The sequence below is a fragment of the Felis catus genome, chromosome C2 (genome assembly GCF_018350175.1).
Source record: "Felis catus isolate Fca126 chromosome C2, F.catus_Fca126_mat1.0, whole genome shotgun sequence".
Lineage (NCBI taxonomy): Eukaryota > Metazoa > Chordata > Mammalia > Carnivora > Felidae > Felis > Felis catus.
The window spans coordinates 128,324,373-128,337,844 of NC_058376.1; the positions used below are offsets into that span (position 1 = coordinate 128,324,373).

General features: G+C 42.8%; 1 protein-coding gene across 3 annotated transcripts in view; it reads left to right on the forward strand.

Moving 5' to 3' along the window:
• The first annotated feature begins 2,126 nt into the window (after nt 1–2,126).
• RYK (receptor like tyrosine kinase) overlaps nt 2,127–13,472 on the forward strand; it is a 106,623-nt gene continuing 95,277 nt past the window's right edge. The window contains exon 1 of one of the 3 annotated variants that reach the window (XM_045037575.1): nt 2,127–2,157. In XM_045037575.1, coding sequence (XP_044893510.1) covers nt 2,142–2,157 — 16 coding nt within the window. In that variant the 5' untranslated portion in view covers nt 2,127–2,141. Of the gene's footprint in view, nt 2,158–2,967; nt 3,392–13,472 lie in introns of those variants that run through there. The other 2 variants (XM_023260545.2, XM_023260544.2) reach the window with 2 other exon arrangements.

The window sequence follows — 13,472 nt, forward strand, 5'->3', positions numbered from 1 at the left end:
CTAGGAATAGGATGGGGCTTTTGGGAGGATCGTTGTGTGGGAATTTGTTTGTTCTCTGAGGAGTTAAAGTGTTGGGAAGGTCACAATTTTAATTTTATTTAGAGGTCAACATTTGAGTATAGGGGTGCTTGGGTGGTTCAGTTGGTTAAGTGTTGGACTTCAGCTCAGGTCATGATCTTGCGGTTTGTGGGTTTGAGCCCCACGTCGGGCTCTGTGCCGACGGTTCAGAGCCTGGAGCCTGTTTCAGATTCTGTGTCTCCCTCTCTCTCTGCCCCTCCCCTCCTCGCACTCTGTCTCTAAAATAAACATTAAAAAAAATAAAAAAAAATTTTGAGTGTAAATTTGAAGAGGTAAGAGATGAAGCCACGTGAATATCAGAAAGAAGAGCATTCTAGGTACAGGGAATAACAGTGCAAAGGCCCTAAGGTAGGATTGTGTCTGGTGTATTGGAAGCACAACAAAGAAGCCATTGGGCTGGAGCTAAGTGAGTGGGGGTGGGAAGGGAGAGTAGAAGGACACAATATCAGAAGGGGAAGGAGGAAGGTGGAGTGAGAACTGCCTTGATAGCTTCTAAGGACTTTGTCTTTTATTCCAGATGAATTAGAGAGCCATTAGCAGTCTAAGAATCAAGTAGCAACAAGATCTGGTTGCATATAATAGGATAGTTTTGGCTGCTGCTTTAAGAACAGACTTAAAGGGGTAAAGGAGGAAGGGGAAAGAAAGCATGGAGGCCAGTGAGGCAGCAAGTACAACAGTCCAAAGGAGAGGTAGTAGAGCTGAGGTTTTCTTGACAGAATGGTCAGCATCACCTGGAGGGCCTGTGATGCTCTTTGGGGGACAGGGGCTCTAGAGCAAACAATGACATGTTTATACCACTTCTCTATGTGTTCCTTCCCTCCAAAGTTGATACTTATTAGTCTGGGGTAAGGCCAAAGAATTTACATTTCTACAAGTTGCTAGGTGAGATAGTACTGCTGGTCTGGGGAACCATACTTTGAGAACCACCAACTTTTTCTTCACAGCACTGATGAAAATGTGCAACGAACATGTGCTTATCATACGTCCTCAAGGAAGCACCTGCTTACCCCTGTGTCTCAAGGCCAAGCATGATGTCTGGCACAAGTGCACTGAACTCAGCTCTGGGCTAGGCATGGTGCTGCATTGAATGAAGTTTTTGAGGATCTCTGGTTTGAAGGGTTTGGAGGTAACTGGTGATTAAACTCTTCAGGAAATGGTCATTACAGGGAAGGGATTCATTATAACAAAAGTAATAATGGGTGTGACACTTACCCAGTCCAGTGTCGGTCTCAGTGTTTTACTCAACATCTCCAATTAAATCCTGTGAAAGCCCTGTGAATCTGGCATTATCACCCCTGTTTTATGAATGAGGAAACCAAAGCTTGGGGAGTTTAATGTTCCCGAGGTTACACCATTAACCAGAGCAGGGCCAGGCTTGACTGACAAGCCCTGCTCTGTTTACAGCACAGACTACTTCAAGAAGTCACTGATTAAGAGGAGAATGCCTTGAAGACAGGAGCTTCCTCACTTAGGGACTGTGAACTGTTTTTAAAAATGCAGGGCATATGCCATCTTTAAAAAAAAAAATGACTCCTTTCTGAATTGAGAGCCCTGTTCACACAGCACATCTCCAGCCTCAAGCTCTTCTTGACAGAGCCCTGATTCTCTAATAGGTAGCAGTGGCTGCTCCAACCTTAGGATTTTTGCTGACCTTTGTGTTTTTTATGCTTGTCTGGTGGAGCACGTTTCTTCAACTCTCACCCTCTTCTCTGCCTCGTCCTGTAGGATGACAGGCACAACTCAGGGGGCTGAAGCTTGACAAATCGAGGCTGGCTTATCTCTAAATGGAATCCACGGCTCTCCCTACAGAACGAGAGAAATGAAGTTCCAGGACTTCCCGCCTCATCAGACACCCCCCCCTCGCCCGCCCCCGCTTCCCTCAAGAGGATAAAAATAGCCGCCTCCCAGGGCCTCTCTGCAGGAGTAGCAACTGCGCTCAGAAACCCCGCCTGCCCCTCGAGCAGCTGGCGGGAGTCGGGGCTTGGACCTGCCCGCAGGGGCGAGGTGACCCGGCAGGGCTAGGACGCTTGGAACTCTCAGCCGAGAGAGGGGGCACTTGGAGCATGTTTGAGCACGATGGTAGGTGCTCACATAAATGCACCCCGAGACCTGGAGGTCCGAGCACGGGTTGCTTAGGCTGCCTTTCGAAAAGCAGAGGCGTATTCCCGATTCTTAACCTCTTTGGGCGACAGGGTCTCGCTAGAACAAACGATGAAACGTACAGAGCACTTCTCTGTGTGTGCTCAAGCACACGCAGAGAAAAACAGACACACACTACTGCGCACCACAGGTTAACAACCCCAGATAGGGTTGATAACGGGGGCGCACAACGATCATGAAAAATAAAACTTCGTAAGGTCTAAGAATAAGGTTACTAAAGTTTGCTGAGCAGGATCTTTTTGGAGAATAAAAGCATATAATATTTGTACATGGAAACTGACACAGAAATGTTGATGTTACCTCCGATGGTAGGATAAAAGGTGCTTTCCATTTTTCTCCATTTTCTCACTAAGAAAAAGCAGGTTTCTCTTAATGCAAACCTGAGCGACCGCATCAAGCGTTTCCCTGGATCTGGGACCCCACTCAGCCGCAGACGAGGCCGGGGCCTGCCTGCCTGCCTGTCTGGACTCTGTGTCGGGGCGGAGTGGGGAAGCGGGGGTGTTACAGACAACAGGCAAGGAAACCTCAGGCTGGTGACAACGTAAGGTGGGGATAGGCTCCTTTCAGAGGGTGCCCAGAATGCCCCGAGCCCGCGGCGGCACTTGAAAATCAAAGCGCTCCCAGCCCGGCCGCGGCCAGCACTGAGCGGAGTGTGCGTGCGTACGCGCTCTCGGGGGGCGGCGGCGGCGCGCACGGGCGCGCCTCCGCGGCCAGCCCTCCACAGTGGACGATGCTGCCGAGGAGGCGGCGGCGGCGGCGCGCTCCGGCGGTCTGAAGCGGCGTCCGGCTGCCACGGGCCGGCGGCGCGATGAGCTGGGCGACCGCCCCCGGCTCGGGGCTGTGAGGGGCTCGGAGCCGGGGGTGGGTGGTGGCGGCGCGGCGGGAAGCCAAAGCTCCTCCGCGGCGGCGGCGGCGGCGGCGGCCATGCGCGGGACGGCGCGATCGGGGCCGCGGGGCCGGGGCCGCCTCCCCGGGACCCGCGGCCTGAGGGCCCCGCCGCCGCCGCTGCTGCTCCTGTTCGCGCTGCTGCCGCTGCTACCCGCGCCCGGCGCCGCCGCCGCCCCGGCCCCGCGGCCTCCTGCGCTGTCGCCGGCGGCCGCGGGGCCCAGCGTGAGCCTCTACCTGAGCGAGGACGAGGTGCGCCGGCTCATTGGTGAGTAGGGGCCGCCTGCTCCGGGGTGGGCAGGTCGGGCCCGACCCCGGCTGCTTCCGGCTGCCTGCGGCCCAGTCCGCGGGCCGGGGACCGCGAGCAGGTCACGTCCCAGTACTCGGGGTCGTCCCCGGGCCTTGGCCTTTGCCTGCCTCGCTGGCCGGGAGGTGTGGTCCCTGCCCGGCCCCCGCCCCAGGTCAGCCTTCCGGCCTACCCTCTTCGCCCTCGCTGCCCTGCCGCGAAAGACCTGGGATCCACCCCGTTCCGTCCTCCTCACAGCCCCTTCAGCCTTTGGCCCTATTCCGCAGTCAAGCGCCCTAACTTTTCTTCCCTGCCGCACCAAGTTTCTTTGACCATTCCTGATGCGTGTCATTCTAGGGCCCTGGATTTTGGATACCTCGAGTCCACGTTTATTTAGACCAAACCTGCACATTCTTGCCTGTGGTTTTGACGACCACAATACTGTGCTCTTACTTTCTTGTTACCATACTTTTTTTTTTTTTTTTTTAAATGAGGCGGGAGGGGGGAAGGGAGAAAGGGCACTACACGTTAGTGGCAGTCTCCAAATCTTGTGACCGAAAAGCATAATTTTAAATGGTGAACGAATCTTCCGGTAGCAGACCTGCTAACTTATCCAGTATCTTTTTGGTTCTTGTCTTGGATGTGTTGGACTGTGGACTGTTTGTTCAGGGCCTCCTTTGAATACCTTGTAGGGAAAGGAGAACTTAGCTTTGGGTCAGTTGGTTGTTCTGTTGTACGTAATTAGCTTTGTCGTTTGGGGAATTGATTTGAAAAATAATGGTGTTCTTGTGCTGAGACTTTGTGGATTCTGGAAATGAGCCTTAGAGGAAGGTCTGAGAGAAATGGCCCCAAATGGGAAGTCTTTGGTAGTTGCAGATACCTAGACATTTCTTTGTGTGTTAGACTTTCTTTTGTGTGTTGCGGCACAGAATAACATTCCCCCCCTCTTCATTTAATCTCGAGTTTGTGGTGTGTCTGTGTGATGGGGGGGGGGGGAGAATTTTTTTTTTTTTATCATCCATTATCTGTCAGTTTTATTCTTTTTTTTTTAAGTTTATAAGACTTTCTTGAGGTCGACTCAAAGTTGAAATGGTATTGCTTGCAGCGGTCTGTTTACACGTTGTTACATATATGGGTTTGTAGTCTTTAATCAAAGAAGAATGCTGAGTTTCTGTAATGTCCTGCCCTTCTTAATCCTCTTTTTAGTCTAGTTGAACAAGCTAAATTTAGTTGAGATGAATTAAAACTGCAAATTAGGTTAGTACTTGGAACATAAAACTAAGATTTAGGAAAAATACTTATAAATCAACTCATATCACATAATTATTTTTAAAAATTAATGCATTATGCATGGGTTTTAAAGGTTTCTGTTTTTGTTTTTGGTAAAAGCATGTACTGCATATGATTTGTGGCTTTGTTTATATATAAGAATACGTGTTAGAAACCAGCCAGGTGGGGATGAGGGACAGGGAACAACCAGAGGCTAACATTGATTGAGTGCCTGCCATTTACCTGCCCCTTTATGTTTTATACACATCATTTCCTCTAATTTTCTTATGACCCAGTTAAGTAGACACCATTATTTCCATTTTAGAGTTGAGAAAAGTGAGGCTTTAAGTAACTTTCTCAAGGTCACACAATTTATAATCATTAAAAAAAATTAAACATAATGTTGACATAGGCCACAAAGTTTTATTAAGGGTAATGAAGATATTGTTTGTATAGAGGTTTTATTATGGCATGGTGGAAAAGAAATCATTGCTAATTAATACTTGAAATGATGTGTATGTATTTGTCACCCGACTGATGAGCATCCAGGTTCTGCCCAGGAATGGCCTGTGGGGAGGAGGGGAGGGAAGATTGCCTCACTGACCAACCTCTGGGGCAAGAGGGACCTCCAGTAGTATTTTCTTTAATGCAAATAGAGTGGACTTGTTACCGGGAGTCTGACTCTCCTTCTTGCCAGATCCCTGTCCATCTCCCTCATCCATTCTACCTTTAAAGTATTCCTTGGCTGCTCCTGGGGGGAGAAGAACAAGTGGGTAGGGTTCAGATCTGTACGAGGCATATTGAGTTCTCAGACTGCAGTTTCTCACAGAAACTCTTACAGTGTTTAAGACTACTTGAAATAATAGTTTGTACCATATTTTTGTATCATGATGGGTTAAATGCCTCTGAACGCTGACTTGGGAAACTAACCATCATTTTATAATATATCTAAGACAATGAGTTTGGAATTCCAAATAAAAAACTTGTAAGTGAAGTTGATAATGACAGCTTTATAAATTGAACTAATTGCCCTTGATATGAGAATAGGTTGTTGTTTTAATCCAATTAATATATGCACACAGTTAAAAAATCAAATAGTGCTAAAAGGCTTAACATAAAACAACAGCGTTCTACCCTTAGCCTCTTTATCCTCCACGTCCTATTTTACAGTGGAAGCCACCGTCTCGTACCAGTTATAGTTCTGTTCATTTATTTTCCTGGTTTTTACTTTCATATTTTGAAATTAATGTAGAATAGGGACTTGACTTTCTAGTATCATAATTGATCATTTGCCCTGTTCTCTCTCAGTCCCTCAATATAGCTACATAACAATTTTTAGTAAAACCAACCATCAGAAATTACATTATTGTATAAAAATTTATTGCTCACTTCTGAGTTAAATAGTGATGCCAGATTATGTGGGGGTTTTTCTCTGTTGTTTTTTTTTTTTTTTTTTTTCCCCTGGAGCAAATAATTGCCTTCAAGTTTTTGATTAGTTTTTCGTGTATCTATGGCTACATTCCTCAAACGCCAAGAAATATGTTCAGTGCCTTTTGATATTTTTTCCAGGTAGCACAAATCATCCCTCAGTCCCACTTGGTTTCCTCTTAGAGACTCCCTTGCTCAGGAGCCTTCCATTCTCTTGCTCCAGTCTGGACAGTAGTGTTATTTTTTTCTGTGATTTCTGTTCCCTTCTCTTCTGCCTTGGAGCCTGTTTCCTGGATCACTTGTTTTCTTTTTCTTGGTTTGCCTCATTTGCTAAAGGGTACCCTCAGTGGCTTCCATGGTAGGTAAATTATTTGAGGCCTTGCATGTCTGAAGGTGTCCACGCTAGATACTTTCTAGATGATTTATAGATGCTTTATAGATGATTAGGCTAAATTTAGAATAGTAGGCTGAAAATATTTTTTTCCATAATTTTGATGACATTTTCACAGTTTCTGGCTTTATAAAGGTTTTTTTTTTTTTAAGTTTATTATTTATTTTGAGGGAGCAAGAGCAAGAGCGAGCAGCAAAGGGGCAGAGAGAGAGGGAAAGAGAATCCCAAGCAGGCTGTCACTGTCAGTGTGGAGCCCGATGTGAGGCTTGAACTCATGACCTGAGCCGAAGTGGACCAGCTGAGCCACCCAGGTGCCCCTGGCTTTAACGGTTTCTGATGAAAAATCCAGAGCCATCTGATTCCTTTTATTTTTCTTTGTTTTCTTTTCTTTCCTTTTTTTTTTTTTTTTTTTAATTGAAGGTAAGCATCTTTTTCTCCAGCATTCTGAAATTTTGTAAGTTTTTGTGTGGGTCCTTCTTCTCACCTGTTGTCTATTTTATTTTATAGGCCCTTTGGCCTATAGACTCATATTTTTTCAGTTTTCGAGAATGTCTATTACTTTGATAATTTCCTACCCTTTATTTTTTGTTTTTTCTTTTTGAGACACGTGTTGGTTTGATTATTGAATATCCTGGAATTGATCTTCAGATACTCTTATGTTGTCTGTTACTTACATCTTTGTATTTGGATGTGGACAGTAGCAAGGGGATCTTCTCAATTTTATAGGCTTTTATTTAAAAAATTTTAATGGTGGTGTTTTTAAATTTCAGAAGGTTTTTGTTCTCTGGTTTCATTTCCATTTAATTTCATTTTCTGTTTCCATTTTATTCTTATTTTATGGATATTTTATCTTTGAGGTATGTGTCTATTTGATTTTCATTTTTTCTATATGTTTAATATGTTTTTAATATTTCTTCTGCTTCCTCCAGTGTGCTTATTCATTTCTTTTTATGTTTGTTTACATCACAAACATCTGGTGGTCCTTGGCTGTCTACAATTAAGAGTGAGATGCTGGAAAGTTGATCAGGAGAGAGAGTGTGTGTGCTGGTGGTCTCATGATTTCCCTTGGAGTACAGGTAGACTTTTTATGGGGCATCTACCTCACATAACAGTACCTTCACATCCTCCTTGGGACTAGTGTCTGCAGAGAAGGTATCTCCAATAGCCTGCCTCTGGTGTGTTTGGCAATACACTGATTGTCCGGGTTTGGGTTATCTGGTTAAGGAGGGATGGAAGGTACCACCATTCCCGGTATAGATTTGGACTTCTCTTTATTGTTCTTCTGCCTCTGTGGTTCAGTTTCTTCAGAAAAAACTTAAGGTCTCCTGCTAGATCTGGGAGCCCACCCCTTATAGAAGCTCCTCTTTGTCAAGCCTGAGCCTCAGGCTGGCCTTTGGTGCCTGAGGGGTCCTGAGGAGCAGTGACCACTTCTTCACCTGGCTCCCCTCCTGAAGAAGTTTGTTGAAATTTATGATGTGTTGTTGTCTTTTTCCCCTTTGTGTTTGTCTTTGTGGTTTAATGTCTTTGTGATTTCATTAGTTTCCTTTCAGGGAGTTGGGGAAGAAATGGGGATAAAGGTGAGTGGTCATTTCACAATATGTAAATGACAGGATTGGGCTTTTTTTTTTAATGTTTTTTTCTAACGTTTATTCATTTTTGAGACAGAGGGAGACAGAGCATGAATGGGGGAGGGTCAGAGAGAGAGGGAGACACAGAATCTGAAACAGGCTCCATGCTCTGAGCTGTCAGCACAGAGCCTGACGCGGGGCTTGAACTCATGGGCCGCGAGATCATGACCTGAGCCAAAGTCGACACTTAACCAACTGAGCTACCTAGGTGCCCCAGGATTGGGCTTTGACTATTTAAGAGCTGTTGATGTATAACAGGGTTTTGTTTTTTTTTTTCTTTCTTTCTTTTTCTTTTTTTTTTGGAATAATATTTAGAAGACTAGTAGTTGACACTTTTTAGATTGCTGCTGACATGTAGCAATCTTTTCCCTCTGTCAGGCACAAAGGTAATTCCTGTTTTAAATATAGTTATTTCCATTTTATAGATGAGGAAACAGGCTTGGCGGAAGTATGTAACTAACCCACTTCCTTGATTGTAAGGCATACAGTCCTGATGGAAGTCTACGTGTACAGAGACTCCAAAAGCCTCAGGAGGTTTTACTCTCCATGTGGTGGCATCCCTGTTTCCTCAGGCCTAGTTTCATCGCTCTCATTTACTCTTCTTAACAGGTTGCCATGTCCATTTCCCCATTTTTACTGTTGAGGACTTTGATTTGGGACCCTTTGGTAGAGGGTCAGGTCTTGACTTAGTCATGCCTGAATCCAGAATCCATCTTGCCTCCTTGTGAGCTCTGGAGGAGCAGTGATTAACCAAAAATACCCAAGAAGTAGAATCTGAAAGCCTGCTGCCACATGTTTGTGGTCTTGACTATTATCTGCATCCTCTCATGTTCTCTCTCTAATTGATAATTCTAATAGTACTCAATTCCCTGGAAATCCAGGACTTGTGAAACTGGCATGTGACTGGGGCAATGCTAAGGGTTTGGGAATAAAATGCTGAGGGGTAAGCAGTATGGTATAAACTGGTTATGGCAGCAGTCATGGTAGTGATAGGGATTTGTAAGGGTCAGGGGTCTTCTAAGAATAGATTCTGCCTTTCACCAATTAGAAATTCAGTTTGGGTAACTTGCTTTTCTTTTAAATAAATACCCTCTGAAAGAATTAAGCATTGTTCATATCTTATTTAAAATCAGTTTAATACAAGATGAGATCAGTGCTCTCCAAATCAGTCCAGTCAAAATTTTTGAAGCTCAACCAAGTACCATATATTGAGGGAGAAAATAGCAATTCAGAATTACTAAATTCCTTTTCTTGAAGAATTGGGAATTTTGTAGGGGAGACTTTTATATTGATAACTATAACACTGAGATAAGAGTTATACTACTGATTGGCATAAGTAAGAAGTGATTACTTTTATTGGAGGAGTGGGTACTTTTATATTGTAGGTGTGATTACTTTTGACTTTAGAAGGGGAAGAGGAGAGAGGCTTAGAGAGTTTAGGGAAAGTGTTCCAGGAACTGAGGCATTTGGAATTCATCTTCAGGATGGGTTTGATAGGCAGAAAAGAGGAGCAGTTCATGCCGGGTAGAGAAGATAGCTTGAAAAAGCTATAGATGTATAGAAGCAGATGGGTGTGAAATCAGGAAGTAGGAAAAATCTAATATGGCTAAAATGAGAAAAATTGGCAAAGCCAGGGAGAATATAAAGCTGGGAATTAGGTTAAGATTGGATTAGGAATTTGAATTTTATCTTGTAGGTAATGAGGAGCTGCTGAATTTAGGAAAGGAGAGTGTACAAACAGGACTGGGTTACAGAAAAGATGACTGGCTGCAGTGAAAAGGGGCTTGGAGACAGATAAGCTGGATCTGGGAAATGGGACAGAGTCAGCCTTGTGGTGATAAGAGGGATCAACTAGGGCAGTTGAAGGAGTGGGATAGATTGGTGAGGAATTTGCAGGGAGTTTGGAAAACCACGTAGTGGGGAGAGACCTGAGGGCTAAAGAAAAGAGAGGAGTCACAGAGGACGCTAAGGTTTCAGAATTGGGGTGCTGAACTGAGGGACTCTTCTCTTTTGGGAGGTGGTTGATGGAAAGAAAAATGAGATGAGCCATGTGTTCCACTCCTCCCAGCACCTCTCTTTCCTCTTAAACCTTAGGCCAAGTGCTTGGTCAGGGAGGGCAGTGAGGGTGTCCTCCCTACCGATGGGTCTGGCATGACCTGAGGAGGTGTGGGTGATTGTTATTGGAGTTGAGTTAGCACCCTGAAGCAAACTCTTAGACCTGGGTGTTTTGGGTGTGGTTGGTGGCATCGATGCAGCATTAATTTGAGTCCATGTGTTCTTCATTGGGAGAGTTAGGCTGAGACATTGTGCAATTGTGGGTTTTGAGTCCCCCCCCCCCCTTCTTCATGCTACACATGTGGGAGAACTCTATCCAATTATGGCTAAACCTGCCCCCTGTGAGTCACATCCTGAGTTGACTACTCAATTTTGGAGGTGCTGCCTAAAATACTGTTTGGATTTTAAGGGTCACTTTAGAAACAAATGAAACATGGGTATTTCTTTGAGCACCCTGAATTGAGAAATTCCATAGCATTACTTTTGTGGTTTTAATGCACTTATGCCAGTGTTGTGACAAAACTTGCCAGTTATACATACTAAAACAAAACAAAACAAAAACTTGGACATGAAATAGAGCCTTTGGCTACTCTGAAATTGAATTACACTTAAAAACGTATGCTTTTATTGTGTTACCCTTGTTGATGCAAATCAAGTACAATATTTTCTGATCAAAATGTTATTAAACAACTTTGATTTATTGTGGGACCCCTTAAAATCTGATGTGCCAAAACAAATGTGTGTGTATATTGCTGAGTTACATAATATATACTTAGTGAATGATTCTTTGTATTGTGCCCAGCAAGTGATACTGCTGAGTGGTAGAATATTTCTTCTTTTTTTTTTATTTTATTTTTTATTTTTTAAAATTTATATCCAAATTAGTTAGCATATAGTGAAACAATGATTTCAGGAGTAGGTTCCTTAATGCCCCTTACCATTTAGCCCATCCCCCCCCCCACAACCCCTCCAGTAACCCTCAGTTTGTTCTCCATATTTATGAGTCTCTTCTGTTTTGTCCCCTTCCCTGTTTTTATATTATTTTTGTTTCCCTTCCCTTATGTTCATCCCTTTTGTCGCTTAAAGTCCTCATATGAGTGAAGTCATATGATTTTTGTCTTTCTCCGACTGACTAATTTCACTTAGCTTAATACCCTCCAGTTCCATCCATGTAGTTGCAAATGGCAAGATTTCATTCTTTTTGATTGCCGAGTAATACTCCATGGTGTGTGTGTATATATATATATATATATATATATATATATATATATATATATGTGTGTGTGTGTGTGTGTATATATATATATATATATATATATATATATATATATACACACACACCACATTTTCTTTATCCATTCATCCATCAATGGATATTTAGGCTCTTTCCATACTTTGGCTATTGTTGATAGTGCTGCTATAAACATGGGGGTGCATGTGTCCCTTCGAAACAGCACACCTGTCTCTCATGGATGAATGCCTAGTAGTGCAATTGCTGGGTCATAGGGTAGTTCTATTTTTAGTTTTTTGAGGAACCTCCATACTGTTTTCCAGAGTGGCTGCACCAGCTTGCATTCCCAAGAATATTTCTTAAAAGTAGTTTCTAGGTCCCATGTTTGTTCATAAAATAAATGTTATGTCTTGTTTATAAATAAATATATTCTTCTATAAATATGTGTGTTTTAGTATACCTCTTGCTATACCTTTTGTTCACATGTGAACCAAGTACTTCACATGTGTTCTCCTTTAGTCAGTCATACAAAGTAGGTGGTGGCATTGACATTTTTTTTGAATAGATAAAGCTGAGGCTCTGGGAAATTACAGAATTTGCTGGAGGTCACAGAGATGTCTGGGGCTATGTGACTCCAGAGTGCATGCTTTCTTTCTGTGCTGCCTCTGAAGGCTAGCAGTTTACTTAGTGTTTATCTAACCAGAATCATCTGAGAAACTCAAACAAAATATGAATTCCTAGACCTATCCTGAGCAATTTGTTTAGGAGATCTGAGATGGGGCCCAACTCATGAACTTTTTGAATGCCATGTTTCATTCATTATATGATGTACAGTTTTCCCATGTTTGGACATCTCTGAAATTAGAATCATTTTATACTCAATGGTAAGTATTCAGTTAATTGACAGTTCTATTTCTTTCTTAGTGCCACAAAAAAATAATGGTACACTTTGCATGAAATGAAATATGGTATTGTAAAACGGTGACCACCTTTCCTTTTTTGGGGGGAGGAGGGATACCTGTCCCAACTTTCTTTCAGAGTTGTAAAATTTACTGGTGGTATTTATTATTTGCTTATGGTAATGGCTGCGTAGTAATCTCCTTGCAAGGAAAGCAAACGACAGTGAGATATTACCATTAAGTTTACAAGCAATAGTAATTCAGTTTTCACGTAGAAGTTGCTGGCAAAAGAAATATCAGGGATTCTCAGCCTTAATTTGTGAAAGTCTTCAGCCCTTTCCCTAGACAAAGGGATGGATACCCAACCATATTAAATTTTGCATACTCTGCTGACTTAGACCTTGGGGCTTTGTACTTTATAGATGAAAGCTTATGGATGCATTTGGGTCCCGCAAAAGCTGGTTCTGGAAAAGGTCATATTATATTCTGTATTTCACCCTGGTATTCCTTGACCTCCTACATGATTTTTTTTTTAATTTGCATGCGTTAAAGTTCACTTTATTGTAGTTATATGGGTTTTGACAAATGCATAGTATCATGTATCCACCAAAGTATTGTATATAATAGTTTTATCACCCTCAAAATTCCAATTTATTTTTAAATCAATTTGCTTTTAAAAATGTATTTATTATGGAAAAGTTCAGACATTCAGAAGTACACTAGTATAACAAACCTCTGTGTACTCATCATCCAGCTTCAACAGTTATCAACTCATGGCCAGTTTTTTTGGGTATATACCACTCCACTCCCCAGTCTACACCTTTGCTCTTATTTCCCTGATTCCCCACTTGGATTATTTGAAGGAAACTCAAACATTAATTTTTTTTAAGTTTATTTTTTTTATTTTGAGAGAGAGAGAGCAAGCAAGGGAGGAGTAGAGAGAGTGGGAGTGAGAGAGAATCCCAAGATATAAGGCTTGAACCCATGAACTGTGAGATCATGACCTGAGCTGAAACCAAGAGTCAGACACTTAACTGACCCAGGCACCCCTCAAACATAATTTTATAAAAAAAATTTTAATATGTATCTCTAAAAGATAGGGAATCTAAAAATTTATAATAACCATTATCACACCCAAGAAATTAACAATTCATAAATATCA